Genomic DNA, 20,444 nt, shown 5'->3' with positions numbered 1-20,444 from the left:
CGGCAGCCAGTGAGCAAGGCCGGTGGGCGGGCACAGCCTTCCCCCCCTCCCTCTCCCTACACACACACACAGTCCGGCCACGGCCCCCCCGCCCGGCCTGGGCGAGGCTGCTCCTGTCAGCGAGGGCGGCGGGATGGCGGCGCTGTACGCCTGCACCAAGTGCCACCAGCGCTTCCCCTTCGAGGCGCTCAGCCAGGGCCAGCAGCTCTGCAAGGTCGGGGGGGGGGATGGAGGGGAGGTGGGATAGATGGGGGAGGGGATAGGGAGGAAGGGGTGGGGGAGGGGAGCTGGGATAGATATGGGGGAGGGGATAGGGAGGAAGAGGGGGGGGAATGGGGTGGGGGAGGGGATAGGGAGGAAGGGGTGGGGGGAATGGGGTGGGGGAGGGGAGGTGGGATAGATGGGGGAGGGGATAGGGAGCAAGAGGTCCCCCCTTGTCTTCCTCCCTATCCCCTCCCGTGGGGGGGGAGGGGAGGTAGGCTAGATGTGGGGGGGGAGAGGCGACCCCGGGGGAGCGCTGACCGTGGTGCGCCGTGTCCTTCCCTCCCAGGAGTGCCGCATCGCGCACCCCATCGTCAAGTGCACGTACTGCCGCACCGAGTTCCAGCAGGAGAGGTAAAGGAAGCGCCTGCCCGGTGCGAGCGTGGCGGGATGCTGAGGAGCGGGGGGCTCGGGGGTCTTTCACGCGCCTGCACAGCGTGCCCATGTGGGCAGCCAGCCCCCCTCCGCCGCGGGCGCCGCTCGGCCCCGTGTCCGCGTCGAGGCGACGCTTGCGGACGGCTCCCCTCGGCCCAAACAAACTTCCATCCGAGCTCGCGTTCGCGGTGCAATTCCAGCGCTGGAATGAGACGGTCGCTGGTATTTGTCGTGTCCGCGACTGGTTAGTCGGTGACCAAATAACTCGCTTTGATCCAAATCCAACTGAGATCACACCTACAATGTTGAAAGCCTGACGTCGTCTGAGGAGGCCTAAAAATAAAAGGATCCCTTTTGGTAACCTGGCAGATTATTGCCAGCTAGGCGGGAGTGACAAAAATCAGCTTTGATATCAATGCTGGGAGCAAGGTGAATATAAAACTCCTGCAAACGGAGTGGTGTATTAAGGGAAATTCAGGACCTAACTGCGGGAGGCTTAATTTTGCACATCAATTGTCCCAGCAAAATAACGATTCAGTATTTTTTTTGTAATACGTATTTTGTTTTAACAGCAAAACCAACACAATATGCAAGAAATGCGCTCAGAACGTGAAGCTGTATGGGACGGTAAGTGCTAGGACATTTCCCTTTCAGTCCTGAGCCTTGGCATAGTGTTCCTCCTATTGCCCGTCATCCCAGAGGATCCCGAAGCCCGTCTCAGGCTGTCCGTGGAAGGTGACACGTGAACGGTGACACGTGCTGGGGTGAAATGTGTTGTAGTGTATAGCAGTTCCTTGTCTCAGGCTCGGGCAATATAAACTTTCACGTGCCCAGCGGAGCTGCGAGGGGGATTAAAGGAGGCCAGAATGCAGTTATCTAAATTAGAAGTCACCCAAAACCAGAGACAAACCTTTCTTCCCCTGTGGACAGAGGTCCTGACTGTTCTTGTGAAAGGTTTCATGGCGCTTTGCGCAGAATTGGGGTGATTCAGGCATCCTGGCTAATCATATGGGGGTTTTAGTTCCAGACTCTGCTCCTGGGCCAGACTACGTACACATGCAACTCCTGAGACGGCGTTGCAGGATTAGTTTAATGCAGGAAAATAAGCAAAGATGGCAGCACTTGAAATGAGAGAAAAGAGCCTTGCACGTATCTTCTATATTTAGAAAGCTGCACATATGTTCTGCAATCTTAAAACATTACTGTACTGTACTTTATTGCTCTTTCTTTTTAAAGCCAAAACCGTGCCAGTACTGCAACATAATAGCAGCGTTTATTGGCAACAAGTGCCAGCGCTGTACGAACTCTGAAAAGAAGTATGGGCCACCACATTCCTGTGAACAGTGCAAGCAGCAGTGCGCGTTTGACAGAAAGGATGACAGGAAGAAGGTGAGTACACGTGTACAGGATGACACGGATGTTTGGCTGGGGTGTTACGACCCCAGCACTCATTCCTGCCTGGGGCGAGGGGTCGGACCTGATGATCTGTTTAGGTCCCTACCCCTAAGCGCTATGAAACTAGGAGCTGGAGCGATGGAAGGACCAATTGCCACAACGGCTTCTTTTGCATGGAGTGAGAGCTTTGGCTGTAATAACATGCACTGGCTGTAAAATGTTTCCTGGGCTACCTGAGAGAGATGTGAGATGTATGGTGGAACTGTTTGCTCTTTCAGCATCTTAGCTCCTAGGTCAGACTTCATGCTGAAACTCCTCTTGAATTTGGGCTGAGAGTAGGAGGAGGCACAAATGAGAAGGGGACCTCACTATGAAATGGGACCAAGGGTCCTTGACTTTGTATGAAGTGATGTGTCCTGCCCACAAAAGTGTTTCATAGCCCTGATCCTGTAACGACTTGCACGTGTTCTTGATGCCGTGCGAGCAGTGCTGAAGTGAAGTGCTCGTACAGGTTTTTGCAGGACTGGGGCCTTGTGTTACGTCATCCAAACGTTCTACTCGTTCTTGCTATTTTGACGTGCAGCAGCAGTGCTTGGGTTTCCCAGGGTGCCCATCTAGGTACAGCTGTGGGACTTTGACTTCATAAACCCCCCAGTTTGTGCAGGATGTGACTTCTGATTCTAGAACGTCCAAAAATCTCAGCATCGGATAAAGTGTAGGCATGCTGAGCTTTTGTCGTTGTTCATGGTGCTGCTCATGGCAATGCTGAATGCAGTCGTCATGCTTCCAAGACACTTCAGGGTTGCCTCAGATCATTGTTTGTATGATCATCTTGGGGCCCATAAACCCTGAGGATACTGCTAGTGCACTGTAGGCTCAAGTTGTAGGCAAGATACGAGGGAAATCCTCTCCTCGTTGCCTCTTTGCCTTCCCTTGCAGGTGGATGGGAAGCTGCTGTGCTGGCTGTGCACGTTGTCATACAAACGGGTCCTGCAGAAGACCAAAGAGCAACGCAAACATCTGAGCAGCTCTTCCCGGACGAGCCTTCAAGAGAAGGAGCAGTACAGCAGGATCAGCGGTGGCAGCCATTACAACAGGTAACTTGTGTGAAACTGCTGCTGCAGGCACTTCCTCCCAGCACTTGCATCCGTGGGCTAAACCTGTGACACTGCCAAGCCACATACGACTCTTAGCAGAAGATGTTAGCAAATCCTTTTTTGCTGGATGCAGTGGGATGTCTTTCTTGCAAGCACAAATAAAGCAATATATGCACTATCTATCGCTACCACTCATCACTGTCTATCACTACCTATCACTACCAATCGTCTCTAGGGCTAAAGAGACTTGTGGTTTTTAAAGTACCTGACCTGGAGTGCATTTGGTACGTGTCGGGGCATGTATTTTGCTGTGCGTCTTCAACACAGGACTAAATGTTGCTGTACTAGAGGCACATTTCTGAGCAGCAGAGCAGGGGAACTGCATGCTTCCATCTCCTTTGCCACCCTTCTGAATACTAGCGGGAAGCATGTCTTTGACCTCAGTGCAGGGTAACATTTTCTATCTAATTATTCATCTTTCTAGGCACTCTGATTCTCATTAATATGCAAACCCAGTTCTGCTGCAAACTCCTTGTATTAACCAATGCTTCTCAGGGTTTTCACAGCAGACTCAGCTCTGGAGCAAAGCCACCTATTTACAAAATGTCCCGTCTAGTTAGTGAGTTTTCTCATAGAAAAATTAAAGTAAACTGTATTTATACAACTAATGAGTGTGTCTTAAACCATGAGGTAGGTTTGCTGTTCTGGCTGGCTGGAAACAGGTACCGAGAAGTGAAAGTGATTTGTTCCAGGTGACACAGCCAGTCAGTGGCAGAGCCAGGGTTAAAACCAGGGACTTCTGATTATCCACCCTTGTACTCTGACCATTGTTTGGCCCAGCTCCCTTGCTGGGCTTGGAAGTGTGGGATGGTGTTTAATTGCACCTCTTTCTTATGGGGTGGGGTGATGTTGCATTTGCAGGTGTTCTCGTTTGTGACGTGTCTTTTTTTTCCCCCCTTCCCAGCCAGAAAACCTTATCCACATCTTCTATTCAGAATGAAATTCCAAAGAAGAAACCCAAGTTCGATGCCATTTCCGCCAACGGTGACAGGTGAGCCAGGTAGCTGGGGATGGTGCAGGTGGGAGGGGTCTTACTTGTTTGAAGCTGGTGTCAGAGAGAGTTCAGTGCAAGTAGCAGGGTGTGTTTCCGATAGAACGGGGGCCCTCAAACTGTGGGACTCCGAGGGGCTGCACCAGCAGCTTTCTGGGACCCAGTGGGCCAGCCCTACCTGGCACATGAGACCTGCATGTGGAAATCAGAAGGCAGCCATCAGCTTGTACCTGCTGGCATAGGAAATGACTTGTTGGTTGAGATCACCAGCAATGAGAAACCTGCAGCGGGTTCCACCTTGTCCTCACCCTGCAGGGCCAGGGAGAGGGTGGCCATAGGCTGTATTACAGAGATCACATCTGAAATGGGGGCACTCCTGAGGCTAGAGCCTTCTCTCAGAATAATCAGAAAAAGGGCTAGAGTAGGGGACAGAATCATTAGGTGAGAAAACATAGACAGGTCACCCATCTTCCCCGCCTGTCATGAGCGAGGGAAAATGATAAGCAGCTTTGGAAGCAGTGGGCTGAGTTCTGCCAGAGCAGCGAGCCTGCAGCTCCACGAGCCCTGAAGCCTGCCGTGGCAGAACAAGGCCCATGAGCTGTGTCAGGAGATGGATATATTATTTTTTACTCTTGTACATGCATATTTTCATTCCTCCCTTTCCTCTCTGATTCTCAGCGTTCCTTCCTCTCCCGAGATGCTTTGCCCCCCTATCCAGAGTGCCCCGTCCGTGTTGGTGCAGTGGGCTGCTTCCCAACAGAGTCTCGGTGCCCATCATTATCCTGTTTCTCAAGGCACTGACAACCTGAAGTGAGATCACCTATTGTTTTCTCCCCCGTTGCCCTCCCTCCCTGGAAATGGCCGCGCCCATGGACACTGTCCCTGTCACTGGATCTCCTTCCAAACTGCATTGAATTGGGAGCGTGGACCACAGCGTAGGCTTGCTAGTGCTGGGGAGCCTTGTTAAGTCTCTCCAAGTAACTGGTAATTACTCGCCCTCCGTCCTGAAGCGAAGTCGCCTCTCTCCTGCAGACGGCTGCCGTCCCGTGGTCTGGGGCTGGTCACAGCAGAAATTCTGAAGCATGAAATTGAGCTTAAAGAATTCTGGAGGGGCGCAGTGATGGCAGAATTCTTCAAACTGAATTGAATGCAAATTAAGGCCGAGGATTGCTGTTGATTGAGTGCCACGCCACATTCCCTTGGGCAGAACAGGTGTGCCACCTACAGTAGCAATGGAAGCTACCCCCTAGAGTGGACTCTTGTTTCCTTTGCGCCTGCTGGGGCTGCCAGCCAGGCTGTGAAGCATTGTCACTGTGGAGTTTTCCTTATATCTGCTCGCACGAGGCTGAATTGAGACCCAAATAACTCATTTCAGTCTCCGTGCTAGCTCTGAAGCCAGCGTAGAAGCAAAAGGCTCCACACCCTAAAATCTGTCACTAGGTGACTTGCATTGAATTGGGCCACTCATTTCATTTCAATTTGTTCTTGCACCGGGCCTCGTCACTCCAGCTTTTGGAGCCGTGAAAGGTTGTGGGTCTGCCCACAAACTTCTTGTTTTCAGCATATGCCCTTAGCGAGTTAGACAGCATTCATAACAACTACTACTGAGCTCTGCCTTGCACTGCGCGCTGTACGCGATGGAAGTTGTAGCCATGTTAAAAAGATGAGTGGCTGCATTGCTGTCAAGCAGCGCTATCGTTTAGTGGGTAATTAGGTTTAATCCTGAGTTCTGATTCTTTGTAAACTGTACAGAGATTTGGCCGACTATGGGGTGCAGACCACAGGCCAAAACAGAGCCCAGTAAGAACAGCTGCATTGCGGTCCTGGCTTTGAGGTCCAGGTAGATTGCTAGTGCAGCCTTCATATGGGCAATATTTGTGTGTCCCTGAGCTGAATTAACTTAGGTAACAGCTCCAGCATGGTCCACCTCATCTGCCTTTCTCACCTCCTGGAGGCTTTCTGTCATGTGGAAACTCTTGTATTACATTGAGCCCCTAAACACTCTCTGGGATTGCATGTTTGTGATGATTATTTCTGGGTTCTCCTGCTCTGTCCTGTGGTTTGGGGGTGGCCAAATGACTTTTGTTTTAGCTCTGTTACAATTTCATGTAACTGTTGGCTGTTTTAGTGTTAACTTGGGGGTGATGTTTGCTGCACATAGAGCTAAGAGACTTAATGGTTCTGGCAAAAGGCTCAGCATCTTTCCCAGCCAGTCCTGTCAGTACCCATTGGTACCAGCCTGCAGCAAACCCTACCTTTCCAAGTTTCCTGGGGTCCTTCAGTCCAGTACTGTCCTACATGTCCCACCCAGTTCTCCTGGTGTCTCCCATATTAACTTGTAGCACCTATTGCTATTGCATCCAGAGCTGCCTCACACAAGTCTGCCAAGGCACCTCCATCCTGACCTGCTGCACCCCTTGCCTGGCTTCTGCTTAGCAGAGGCAGCCACATGTGGTCTTTTGATATAATCAAATGTGCATGGTGGATTAAACTAACAGCACCACACTCCTTTCACTGGTGTCCACACTCAGAATCCAGTTCCAAGGCATGACAGGCCTATCCACTGCCTCACTGGTGCCCTGAGTGAACCTTTTAGAATAGAAGGGCCTTGACTCCCTGTCCGTGAGCCCTCGGAGACATGCTCATGTAGCTGAGCAGTCAGTTTTGTTCAGTGGAAATATTCCCGTTTGTACAAGCATGCCATGCCCGTGCTGTAAGTACCTAGCAGGCAGGATTGGGCTGCCTGCTCTCTATAAAACAAGCCTGGGGGAGCGACCATTTCCTCTAAAAGTATTTGTTTTTTATCCACAGTTTTATGTCTGGGGAGGATGTGTCTAAGGCTTTTTTGATGCAATTTGAACGTTGGCCAGTTGTCCTTGACAGCATCCTTTAAGTCAGCCTTGTTTCAATATCAAAGTCCCCAAACAATGGAAACAGCCCTCCAGAGGTGTTGAGGGCAGAAGGCTACAGCAGACCCAGACCTGGGCTTTCACAGTTTCCTTATTGTGTGCAGGGATCGTCCGTGTTAAACGGATGTTCACTGATTTGTTTGCTTTGTAGTCTTCTCGATCTGAAGTCTGTAGCTGGCTCCCTCACTTGAGGTCAGGGAGAAGGGACCCTTTGATTATTGACTCGTCTTCAAAATGAAGTTCTGTTCTTTGCACCTTAGGAGTATTTGTGGGTGCATCTTGCCCCCAGATATGAGTTGGATACATGGCCGCTCTAAAATATAGCAGCAAAAATTACTCCTGCTCTCTCTTTTCTAGGCACAAAAACCAAAGGATGAGTGAGACCCTTTATCTTTACTCCTGACTTGCCAATTTGTTAAGGGTAGAATAGGGTGAGAAAACAGCCTCAAGTTATTTGTCCTTCCTGTTCCTTGCTGAGGGGGCAGACACCACTCTTCTCCAGTCTACTTTTCTGTTTTAATAAGCATTTTGGTGTGAGAGCAGACGCAGGGAGTGGAAGTTTCCTGAGCGAGTTGCCCTGGGAAGTCGGCAAACCTGGCACCCTCTCTTGCTGCAGGACTTGGCAGGAGGGAGTCCCTCGTGGCCGAGTAAGGAGCATAAGCACAGGCTTGTTTTCAATTGGAAAGTTTTGTGAAGAAGCTTTTCTTCACCCACCCTCCCAGAACAGGCTTGGCGTTTCTTCCTCCGTTTCTTCTCATGCCAACATGCCTCGGTGGTGTGCGGTAGCCGGAAGCTCTCGTTCAGAGAGCGAAGGACCTGAGGGTTATGTTAGTGCCTTGGTCACCAGCAAAGGCACTGGAGGCTGCTCTGCTTCTCCAGGCCAGGAACCTCACCCTCCTGAGTAGAGGCAGGCTACTGCCACATTGAGTCCACAGTGCTCTGGGGAGAGGTGCCAGTTTGGGGTGGCTCTTTGTGCCTATGGAGCTTTAGAAGTTTGAATCTGTGCAACTAAGACAGCCTGAAAAGCCACAGGCAAGGGCAGGTGTTTCGAACAAAGGGGGCTCTGCACTGTGGATGGCCGTGGGTTACCGGCATGATGTTTTTCTCCTGTACTTGTCCATGCCGAGCACTTACCGCTGGGTTAGTTATTGTGTGCTAACTTTGTGCAGAGTCCTGCAGATGTTGACTGCCCTGCCTGGGATTTCATTTCCAACATTTCCTGGTCTGGTCTGTGACTTATGACCTACACCAGTGGTGCCCAACTCATCTGGCCACACGAGGCCAGTCCGTGGGCCCGATCCGGCATGCAGAGCTGTGTCATCTTGCCTGCGGGAGTCTTTACAGGGCTGGAAATTAGGTGCTAGGACGAGTGATGGCAGTGTTAATTGCCACAGGCCCATGAGGTGTGGTAATTAATGCTGCTACTGCACCCCTGCTGCCAAATTTCTGGAGCCAGGAGGAGCCCCACGGGCTGGGTCTCAGGCAGCCCTTACCTGCCCGACTCTCATTTGTTGACTTTCTCCCCTTAGGCTTTTCCTCCTTTGTGCATGGGGAGTCTTTCTCCATCCCCTCCTTAATACTATACCTCATCATTTAAACTTTGTCACATTAGATCAGTGTATTTTCCTAGTACCAGAGAGATTCCAGACAAAGTAAGAAGCAGCCATTTATATTCTTGTGCCACAGATGAGAAAACTGAGGCTGAGAGTAGTGATGTAACTGGTCTAAGACCCAAGAGAAAGTCTGTAATGGTGAAGTGTAGGGTCTGGATGCATCAGACCATGCTGCACTTGCCTTCTGATGTATACAGCCTTACTGTAGGGACATGGGGCACCTACAGGCTTCATCTGCAAGGCACAGCGTCTTGTTGTAGAGGCTGTGCTACACGTTGCGGCTTCTAATCACCACTTCTGCAGCCGTTATGTTACCTAATAATAAGCAGACTGTTTAAGCCGGGAGGATGCTGGGTACAAAACTTTACTATGTACTTTATTATGAAAACTTTAACATTTTATGACAGTAGCACTTTATCCATTATTGCAACTCATTTGCATCAGTGGAACGCACTGAAAAGGCAGCCGGACCCAGAGTTATAGTAGGTGGTGGCCGGGTCCTTAGGCTAGGCAAGCTTCTGGGCTGGTGACTCTCTGTTCAGTGGTTGTACAACACAAAGCACTGTTGGATCCTGAGCTATGATGTGGTTCTAGCACTGCTGCGCTATAAAAATAGTTCAGTTGTCCTGCATGTTGGTGATTTGCAGGGAGATTTCATGGATTACCAAAGTAAAGGAGCATCTCTTGTCCAAACAAACTGTCAGCCAGCCAGCTAGCTCGATAGAGCCAAGCATCTGTTTCTTCTTCACTCCTTTCTTTGATGCGGTAACAAAGCCTCTTCCCAAATTGCTGCACCATGGTGGGAATCAAACTACAGAAATCCTAATGCATTGCTTCCTGCAGATAGCTCTGACTCTAATCTAGGCATCCGTTTTACATTGTTTGTTTAACTTGGGGGTTATTTGTCTTTTTTCCTGCTCCATTTTTTACCACAGTTGTGATTTGCATTTAATGAAAGGGATTTTTTCCCCTAGACATGCAGTGACCTAAAGAGGGCTCCTAGGTGGTTGCGTAAAAGTTTCATTAGTGCACCGATTGCATTCCACACCTCCCGGTTTGAAAATGGTTGATTACTGCAAATAAAAAAGCTGCAGACACTGGCTTAATGGTTACGAAACGTCTGTAACAATCCTGTGTCCTTTCTTGCTGACTGTGTCACATTAAACTTGCTGTAGCAGGTAAATCCTGTCAGGCCTCAGGAAATCAACCACCATGCAGTGCTGTTCTCTACAGATTCCCAGTGATCTGGAGACAAAGCTTTAGGTAATGCTCAGAGACCAGGAGTAGGTTATGCTGTGAATGGATGAGCCTGTTCATATGTAGCTATTCAAAACTAATCTCTTCTATATGTGCCATGCCATGCCATCCATGTGGGGGTTTCCATATGTCTGTGACTAGAAACGGTTGTGATAAAATCCTTTTTTCCCTGCCCCCCCCCCTTTTTTTTTTCCTGCAGTTTTTCTCCAGACCTTGCCCTGGACTCCCCCGGCACAGACCACTTTGTTATTATCGCCCAGCTGAAGGAAGAAGTGGCCACTCTGAAAAAGATGCTGCACCAGAAAGATCAGATGATCTTGGAGAAGGAAAAGAAGGTACAGTCCATGCTGCACTCTCACACACTGTCCAGGGGATTCAGAACAGCTTCTCCTAGCAGCAGCATTCAGAATAATACATGCTTCCTGCACCACACAGCAAAAGGGTTAGTTCAGTCTTGCAAACCCCACTGTCACGTGGGTATCCTTATTCCCATTTTAAGTAGGGGAACTGAGGCATAGAATGGGTAACGGCCTTTTTTCAGAGCCTGGCAGAAGGAACCCAGAGCCGTAGGTGTTCAGCACCTTTGGACATCAGGCCATGAATTCCCTTTCCAAGGGTGTTACCAAACATGGACTCTAACCAAGAGTCCTATATGGATCCCATCACTGTAGCGCTCAGTAAAGGTCTGCAGCTTCTGAGTCCGTAGCTGAAAGAGTCTTGGCATTACCCCAAGACACTGTCTTTGATGCATTTATTACCAAGTCCCTTGAATGGCCTAATAATAAAAGATACCACAAAATGAATCCTGCATCTTGCCTATCCCCTGGACCGTAACTATTACTACAGCAACATGCCGCTTCTGAAGGTGACTTCTGCAGAGGTTTTCTCCAGACCCGGACACCTGTTTAGCGTGCAGGTCTTTGGCCTGGTCTCCTCTGTCCTCGCTCACCTGCTGTTTCATTTCTCCCCAGATTACAGAGCTGAAGGCTGACCTGCAGTACCAGGAATCCCAGATGAGGGCAAAGATGAACCAAATGGAGAAGACGCACAAGGAAGTCACGGAGCAGTTACAGGTGATGCCATTTGGGTTTTAATTTGCTGAACTGCAGTGTTCCCGGGGATACCTGAGAACACTCAGTCACCTCATGAGCTCCCACACATCTGGCTCCACTAACGCCTCTCAATCCTGTACTCCTGTAATCCTGCAGCCCCTGCACCCCTCCATCCCAGAGCTCTGCTTTTGCCTCTCAGTATCAACCTGCTGCAACTTCTCTCAAATCTTTATCAGGCCCCCAAAAGGCATTGCCAGGGTATTTTTTTATTGTTGTTGCTGGACTATATTAATACTGTGAAGAAGTCCCTGAGCTGGTGGGGGAAGTCCAGTTTGTGTTCAGAGGACGAACTATCGGCTGCAACAAATTCTGGTCTGCAAAAGATTGGGCCACAGGGTTATTTCCTAAAAGCAAGAAATTGGTCATTGTGTGCAGAGTTCATCTTCTAAGTTCCTCTTTCTGGAATTGGCAGTGGTCTAAATTTCTAGCAATGAGAGTGAGGATGCAACACAGACCCCGGATTCACACAAGAGAAAGTATCCTTCCCCTAGGACCATAGTCACCCACCCAAGTTTAATAATTAGAACATAGGACAAGTATTGTTGCTTGCAGGTGCTGTCTGAAGACAAGTGCCTGTGAGGTCTTGCCCACATAGACTGGGATAGGGTTTGAATCCGGTCTGTGATCTTAGTTTTGCTGCGGGTGGGATGGGGCTTGACAATTTTTCTTTTAGAATTGAGGAAGTGGGAGACACTGGATGGCTTGGAAGAGCTGGTGATGGGAATCAGAACCTGGTGTTTCGATGTTGCTTACTCCATGTCAGCAGTGACCCAAAATTGCTCTCATCTGCAGCCCATTAAATGGCCCATGTAGAGTAAGAGAGTGCTGTTGTTTTAGTTCCTACTAGACGATTGCCCATCTCTCGTGTTGCTGCTAACTGGTCACCTTTTATCAGTCTTCTCAGCTGAGTGGCCATGGGCTAAGCAGAGACTGATTTTCATTTTCCTTCTCAAGATGATCCCTCCAGATCAGGGCAAAAGCACATTGGTGGGATAGTGCTGAACCTGTTCTGTGACTAGAAGACATGGCCCTTTCAAGCTGTCAGTCAGGCACCTTGCAACAGCCTAACCTTGCTCAGTTTGGACATAAAAGGGGAAGATACAAATCCCTGACCTGGTTTATTCCCCAGCTTCCCTGGCATTTCTGGGTGGAGGCCTGTGTGTGTGTCAATCTCTGTGCTGCTTGTACTTGGCTGTCGGTGGGACTGCCCAGAACCTGTTCTTTCTGAGTTCTACGCTTCAGCTGTCCTTGGCTGAGACTTTGGAAATTCTTTATCCGATGGCTCCAAAATAAAAGTTCAAACCCTCTTGGTGTATTGCAGGTACCTTGAAGTCTTCGTGAGATTTCCCCCTTCCTTTATGTGTCGTGTTCTCTTGGTTTTGTTGTCCTCTCCAGGGTGAAGGGGGTTGTCTGTAGGCTCACCAGCTGCAAAGGGCAATGGATACTCCAGTGCTGGTGCAGAGACACTCTGGTCTCTTGTTTGCGATCCGTCTGCCCAGCACCGCTTGAATCTTGGCTCGTGCTGGTTCTTGGCTGTCCTGTGACCCAAACGGTGAAGGCAGCGGCTGCTTTCTTATTGGGATGTCCACTCAGTGCAAACAGAACCAGAACAGCCATACCTGCCTTTCTGTGCAGAAGCTGTTAGGTTATCTGTGCTGTGCCAACAAGATCTGCAGGCAGCCAGAGAGCTTTTCAGCATGGGGAGAGGTGGCTCAGGGTTTGGGAATGAGAGACCTAGAGCCTGTCACTTCTAGGTCGCTCTGCTTGAATCCAAGCCACGTTGCACTGACTAAAGGCCATTGCTCCTCTAGCCCCCCCAGATGCTTTGTGATGTTTTCTGTCTCATCCTTTGTTGGGGTGCGCTGGGATCGCAGAACCCACCAGGACAGTGCTGCACCCCTGGGAGTCTTCTTGTTGGCAGCCTCAGTCGAGAGGCCCGTGGGGAAACAAGACAGGAAAACTGATGAAGCCACTCCACTATGGGGCTGGTTGGAGATGAGATGGGTGCAGTGCAGGGGGGGTCTGCACTGCCCTTCTGCCAGCAGGGTATAGCATGGGACCTTTGGGCTCCAGAGCTGTGAATCCGGCACGTGCCGTACAAAGTGCCTGGGGGGGCGGGGGAGGGAATGAACGGCCCCTCCTTAGCTGATCGAATAAAAATCTGTCCTGCTGCATGATGGAAACCTGCAGCAGTCAGAGATGGTGCCCTCCCTTGGCCAGGTACATTGTGGTGAAAGAGCCCTCGACGCCGCAGCTGTTTCCAGCTGGGGGAAGCGAGCTACTAGACTTGATGAACTAAAGCTGCCATCAGTACAGCACCTTTTGTATCCTCGTTCTGCATCCAAGAAGCTAGCAGCTCCTCTCCTGGTACTTCTAGCCTAATGCTGTTCCATGCCATTAAAATACCCCTTTTCACTGTGTTTCCAGGCCAAGAACAGAGAACTCCTGAAGCAAGCAGCTGCCCTGTCCAAGGGCAAAAAGCCTGAGAAGTCGGGAGCAATAACCTCCCCTTAAAAACAAAAAGAGACTGGGAGCTTTCCCCAGCATTAGCCAAGGAGCCTGGCTAGCGGCCTGCCTGTCCCGCTGGAACCCCCAACCTCAGATTTGTTACGATCCTATTGCTATGGACTTGATGGAAACGCCTGGTGTGTGTTGCCTTTCGACAGCATGCTTGAGTGTGTCCGGTTATCTGTTGAATCCTGTTATATATTATAGCTGTCCTTGGGGAGAGGTGCTTCTAGGCATCCTACTTCCCCCACGCTCCAGAACAAACGCTCACCGGAAGATACTTGTTTTCTAACCAGTTGTTATCACTGCCACCCCATACGTAGACAATGGGGGCCTGTAGCATTGGAGATTTTGTCTCTCTGATGCGATACCTGCTGCTCTGGGGCACAATGCCTCGCCAGCTGTTTTTCAGACATGCCAAGAGCTCTGTGGTGGGAATTTTATTTCAAAGTATTCTGTTCCTCTTTTAGCTGCAAGCCCTTCCCTCCCTTTCTGAGGGCAGAGGGCGAGCCGGCGTGTGGGAGCTGGAGTCAGTCCATGTCTCGGGAGCACTTCCAAAACCTGGGCTAGAGTTTTATCTTGGGGGTTTTATTTGGGTTTTTTTGGCAAATTAGACTGCCTGTGCTGATTGCTTTTGGTGTGGGACTCCTAGCAGAATAACTGTATCTAACCCCCTGTGTCTCTATGGGATCCCAGTTGTAGCAGCTGGGATGTCAGGTCATTCGATTGAGCTGGCATAAATGAACTTCTCTGGGACTGCCCAACATGAAGGAGATCACTCCCCCCTCCATAGCCTTGCTCCAGGTTCTCCTCTTTCTTCTCTCCATCACTCCTTGTCGCTGGTTTTTATGCCTCTTTCCTTGATATCAGGAGTAGGATCAGGTTAGTTCTGAGAAAGGTCTTGCAGGGAGCAATGCCCCAAAGCAGGAAGTGTTGGGTGCTGGACAGAGATGCCCTACCCCCCTTCCCCATCAAAGCCAGCAGGGTAAAAGGGCAAGAAGGTTCTCTGCAGCCAAGAGGTGCTTCTCTGAAACACACCTGCTTCTGGGGCAAGGAGACCCAAAGTGGTTTCAGCAAGGTCAGCAGGAGCGAACCCCCCCAATCCACCTTCATCGGAGCCGAGACAAGGTGAACGCTGCAGGTGCCCGAGCTCTGGGCTCGGGGCGCTCGGAGAAGGCAATAAAAAGCACGCTGCCCTTAGGGAGGGAAACCCAAGAGCCGTGCCTGCTTCCTCCATGAAACGCCAGCAATGAGCCCCACTCCGGTAGCGCGAGGAGATATCTCAGGGTCCGGTACTCCCACCGCGAGGTGGGCGGCGGGGAGGGAGCCTTTAATGGGTCAATCGCTCTCCGAGGCAAGGAGCCTTCAAGCCCTGTGGACTGGGCCAGCTGCTCTAACAGAGTTTTTATAAATCTTTTTAACTAGAGAGTTGTGGGGTTTTTTATTTTATTCTTTTTTTAAACAAAGATGATTTTATTCAAAGGCACTTTTCAGATGTTGTTAGTTTTGGGCATGGGAGGAACACACTGAAGCATTGGAGACGCTGTGGGTTTGTTGGTTCTTTTTATTTTGCTTTCCGATTTATTTTTTTTTAAGAGACTTGGGATGCTCGAGAATCGTTGCGCTCCGCCAGAGTGCGGCAGCAGGAAAACACACGCCTAATTTTATACTTCATGTCTTTTTAAAAGAAGTCTGAACTGTATCAATAACATTTTTAAAAAGTGGGGACTTTTTCTTTTGAGCGTCCCTCTGGTTACAGAAATAATAATAGAGGGAGAAGGACCCTGTACATAAAATAATGTTTTCTTTTCTCTCTCTCTCTCTTTTTTTTTTTTTCAATTGTGAAAACTTGATCATGCAATTGAGTAGCTGATGATTTGTAGTAATAACGTTGTTCCTTTGTATGTTTGTAATAATGGAGATTTTAAAGGGATGCTTTGATTTGTACAAAATTCAGACAAATGTAAAAGTGTTTAAAAGCATAATCCTCCTGATTTGTGTGTCTGATATTTTCTCTTTGCCTTTTGTGGGTTGACTCTCTAAAGGGAAGCAGGCAGCTTCTCTTCTCTGGGCCTGACGACTGATGCTGGTTGCACACCCGTGGCTGACTTCTGCTGCCCTGGGATTTGGGCTGTGCGTGCGTGCGTGCACGTGTGTGTGCACGTGCAGAGAATGAAACTGCATTTTCTTTAGGTTTGTTTCTACCTTTGCTGCTATCCTTCAGATTCTCATAGCCAAGACCCTGGCTAGGGGCTTTGCTTCCTGCCTTGCATTCAGCTACCCTGAAATCCTCTTGGAAGATCCTATCAAGACCCTTTTGGTTGCTCTGTTTCTTGAGCTGGAAGTGCCTCGAACTAGTGCTCCTGTGAGAGGGGAGAGAGATTATTTTTTTCAAAGGTACAAAGGATAGCAAGGTGGATAGAGATCATTACGCTTTGTGAACCTCCCTGGCTTAGTAGAGTTGCTTGAATTTTGCTTTTCCCTGCAGACATGCTTATTTTTTGTTTAGCAGAAATTCAAATACCGAAGCACAACCTTTTACACGAGAACATGTCGTGTCAGTGTTGCTGGGCTGCACCCTGGGAGCTGGGGTTTGGGTACTGGGGGTTTCTGTTCTTCGCTGTCATCCTAGCTCTGTCTCCTATGAGACACTCTGGTTTCCATTCTGGCACAGGACAAGGGGGTGCACTGGGACAAAGCATCCCTCTTCAAAGCATGAAAAATGCAAACCGTGGCTCCAAGGAAACGTGTCAGCAGCAAAGCAGTTGGCATGTGGATGCTGGATTTTTCCACAAGAAATGCACCGTTTTCTGTATAGAGCAGGCATTGGGATAAAGGTGTTAGTCAAATACCCAGTTTTCTGTTCCAAAACCTCCAAATTTGGACAGAACTTTTTCCACCAGCCTTTATCTTTCAGCATTTTTTCCTGTAGTTCATATGAAAAGAGAGAGTAACATGACCTTGTGAATTATAAAGGAGTGTAAGCTGCTACCCTGCCCAAGCCTGGAGGTGGCTTGTCCCTGAATGCCCCAGGTCAGTCTGATGCCGTTGCTCTAGACACACTTGTCAGCACAACTGCTGACCCCAGCAGAGAGGTCATTAATTATGTACAGGGACCAGTTTCGCCAACCTCGCTGTAAGGAATGCATGTACGTTCTTATTTTCTCTACGGCATCTTTCAAGGCCGACTTGGAGCTGTGTTTATTTCTTTATTCCGTGCATGGAGAAGGCTTGGAGGGGTTGATTTCGACTTGTTTGTCACCTGAGAAGTAATCAAGATGGTCACGTCTGGTTTTGCTGGACTCCAGCCCTCCAAAATAGCTGACTTCTTTAAGCCGGGGTGAGATAAGGTGCTTTATCAACAGGGACTAACTGTTGGGCGGTTCCATGAGGAGGTTGACACAAAGGGAAGAAAACAAGAATACATGAATACTCCTTAGCATTTATATGGGGCTTTATCTCTACCCAGTGCTGCGCAAGCCTTATTTTATCCTGGCTTGCCCCCGGGCTTTCCCTGCTTTACAGCAGGTTGAGAAACAGCTGGGTGCGTGGATTCGCCTAAGGGCACGTACGGGGAGTCAGTGGCAGAGTTGGGAGTCGAAAGCTGGCCCCTTGACTTCTCTGTTGCCCTAATATCTACTGAGCTCCCTCTGGGCTAGAGACTCCAAAACAGACTGAGACTCTCCAAGGGGCTTGTGCTGCTAGTTGTGATGGAGCAGAAATTCCCACCCCTGGATTGCCTAAAAATGAAACGCCACCTGACTAGAAGCCCTTGGCTTTACCTACTGGCAGAAGGCAGGGTAGATTTGTCCCTTATAGATGCAAATTAGCTGCTGGTCCAGGCTTCCTTCTGCAAACGGGCGAGCAGCTAGTGCTAAAACATCTCCAATGATAGTGAAATGCACTGTGCAGCGCACATTATTTTTATGTCTTAACTTCTCGCTATTAGATCTTCCTTCCCAGGTCCCTGCCAAAGGCACGCCACACAGGCTCCGTTCAGATCTATCTTGCCAAAAGTGAAGGTCCCCCGCCTTGCCTCGGCTCCCAACAACTGTTGGAAAGGAGGAGTCATTCCCATTTAATCTGGCTGGAATCCTTTTGTTCTTGTCGGTTCTTGGCTTTGCACCTGCTGGATAAACTAGTCTGGTCAGCTCGTCCTCCAAGCCCGGGGCTCTCCCATTGTCCCTACCCGGCTTGCTGGCGTTGGCTGAAGCATTGACTTATCTGGAGCAATCCTTAGCTAAACAAACGTATTCATATAGCAAACTTCCCGATAACCAGGTCAACATGCCGCGTTCACCAATTATTGCCAAGTAGCCACAGGTCCGTCACGCCGAGCACTGCTGGAAATTCAGGTGGGTATCCCGAGCCCTCATCTATATCTCCTTTAAGCCATGGGTAACTTTTGACTTCTAAAAAACTGTAGTTCAACATTTCCATCATTTAAGGCTCTAGCAGTGTCATAAGCTGGGCGAGGATGATGCATGAGATTATCCTGTAAGCTCAGAGGTGCCTAATGCACTTGGAGATTTGACACTAGTTAGCACAATTGCAGCTGCTCCTTTAAAGCCAAAAGAGAGATCGGGTGCTTTGAAAAATTAGGGCCATTAGGGGAACGGGGTGCCCCTGGCTAGGGAGAAGAGTTTGGTAGCATGATGTGCCTCCTGCTTCTGCGTTGTTGATTCAGATTCAGACCTGGGGCAGTAGTGACCCTGCACGGTGCCCGTGTCCTCTCTGGTTGGTGGTCTGTACACAAGTCAGCGTGGGGCTCCTGATGGAGAAGTATCTGTTACGAGACCACTCGCCCCTCCAGCTACTGGCAACACGTGTCCGTTCTCACAAAATATACCATACGGCGAAGGGCAAAAGAGGGAGAACTCCCCTTCCCTTCTCTGGGAGCCACTTCCAGCTCAGGTCTGAGGCCTCATGGAGAGAGGCGTTTGCCTTGCTGCTGGCATTACTGCGTCCATCGGGTGAATAAAAGGGATACCATCCTTCAGGACCCAGCTGGCACTATTTGCCAATGTGATGCTTGTCCAGAGCATGTCAAATCTACTGCAATTCAACAGGAGACAGCTGAGGGGAGAAATAGAGGGTGGCATGTTCAAAGCTTCTAGGGGATGTGGGTGCAAAAGGGGCATTGAGATTAATGGAAACTGTGCATCTCACCCTCCTAGGCAGCTCGGGACATCATGGCTGCAAGAGAAGCCGAAGCGGGATGATTCTGGAAGCATTTAGACCATCGTCAGCCCAGGGCAAGTCAATTAATGAGACTGAGCCTCAGTTCCCCATTTGTACCACGGGGAAATAGCAGTGCCCTACTTTGCAGTGGTGGGGGAGGATGCAGACTTGAGCTGGAGAGGACATAAATTCATGTGATGATGGATTTTGAAACGTGGCTTTGTTCTGCATAGGACAGAAACTCCCAAACACGAAGTTAAAGTCAAACCAAACCTCCATTTGGGTGGATGTGTTTTGATTTGACTTTGCATTATAATTTGTAATACGACACACAATTATTTTAAAATAATTGCACAACAGAAACTGCAAACATTGATTTCAAAATGAAGGATCTTGACATTATCAGAATTGTGGTTTGTTCCCAGTTTTCTTCTGAAGCAAAATTCCAGCTCATCAACTTAATTTCACAACCCGCTTTGATTCTGTCAGAGCTGCCCGTTCCGGTGGTAGATGGTGCTGCTGAAGTTTCCTGCGCGGCTCGGTTCAGATACAGGACAGGCTGTGAGTAATTCAGTGGCCACAACCATCTGTGCCACACAGAAATAAGCTTGGTGGGAGTAACATTGAAGCGGATCAAATGCTTTCCAAACAGGGTGAGCTTGTAACGGGGCATCGAAGAGGAAGGAAGAAGATTTAGCCAAAAGCAAGGCCTGATTGTGCCTTGTCAATTATTATTTCAGTTTGCATCATGTAAATAATAGACAAATTGGGCACAGAACTTAACCCTCTTCTTGGCTGTCTCGGGTGTAGGGTAGGTGACAAGTGTGCTGTATGGGGAGCCGATAGGGTTTTGGAATAAGGGGCATTTCACGTTGCAGACAAGCCATCCCAAAAATTACATTCCCATTTCAGCTCGGAGCAATCTTGAGCACAGGTATGTGCTGCCGACATGCCGCTCATTCTTCCCTGATGGCCAAGTCCAGAGAAGCAGCAGGTGATGGTCTGTCTGATTAGGAAAGCACAGGGCTTGGCTCCTGCTGCTTTTGAAGAGCAAGCTCTGAAGCCTGACGGGGAAGGTCAAAACACCCTTGGCACCTTCGAAGGTGTTTTGCAACCACTGGGTCACAACCTCTCTGCAAATGGGGGAGGAGGAGTCTCGTCATCAGGCAGGCGAGGGGGTTGCGATTGAGAAATGTTAGTGCAAAGCAAACACAGGTGCCAGGATAACTCGGGGCCGGCTGAAATCTCCCTTGTTTGTGAAGTCAAATGCAGTGGCTGGGGTTGCCTTATAGCAGCTCATCATGCTTGCATTGTTTTCATTACATAGAAAAGGGAAGAAAGGCCATGAAGATGTCTAGCTTTGAAGTGTCACCCACCCAAAAAGGTTGTGAAAGATGGTTTTAGATCATCAAGTCTGTCCGTGAGTTCTGGGGTCCTTTGTGGATGCGTGCGTGTGTGTTTTCGTGCCTTTTTGGAGGACCCGACGCTTTTGAGAGAGATGCGCGTGTCTATCCTGCAGACTGCAGTGCAGCGTACAATAAAACGAGGTTAGCGCCGGTACTGGAAATAGTCTTGGGGCTCAACAGGGACTGACTTCCCCTGCTTCTAGCTGAGTTTCATGCTGCTACTTGTACACGCCTTCCAGGACCCAAGCTGGCTCACTGAAAGCCAGCTTGTGTGTCTCT

The 20,444-nt window shown here is 49.5% G+C and overlaps 1 protein-coding gene across 2 annotated transcripts; it reads left to right on the top strand.

Moving 5' to 3' along the window:
• The first annotated feature begins 51 nt into the window (after nt 1–51).
• Nucleotides 52–15,572, top strand: FAM76A (family with sequence similarity 76 member A). 2 transcript variants are annotated; one of them, XM_014604976.3, is made up of 10 exons: nt 54–214; nt 551–615; nt 1,209–1,263; nt 1,873–2,025; nt 2,971–3,128; nt 4,093–4,179; nt 4,858–4,989; nt 10,158–10,293; nt 10,930–11,031; nt 13,498–15,572. In XM_014604976.3, the coding sequence occupies exons 1-10, from the start codon at nt 134–136 to the stop codon at nt 13,582–13,584; spliced, it is 1,056 nt and encodes a 351-aa protein (XP_014460462.1). In that variant the 5' UTR covers nt 54–133; the 3' UTR covers nt 13,585–15,572. The 2 variants fall into 2 exon arrangements, with proteins under 2 accessions (XP_014460463.1, XP_014460462.1); XM_014604977.3 differs by lacking the exon at nt 4,858–4,989 and having other exon boundaries at nt 52–214.
• The last annotated feature ends 4,872 nt before the right edge of the window (nt 15,573–20,444 follow it).

The sequence above is a fragment of the Alligator mississippiensis genome, chromosome 6, assembly GCF_030867095.1.
Source record: "Alligator mississippiensis isolate rAllMis1 chromosome 6, rAllMis1, whole genome shotgun sequence".
NCBI lineage: Eukaryota > Metazoa > Chordata > Crocodylia > Alligatoridae > Alligator > Alligator mississippiensis.
Note: the sequence above shows the minus strand (reverse complement) of the source record. Positions and strands in the feature narration are given on the sequence as shown.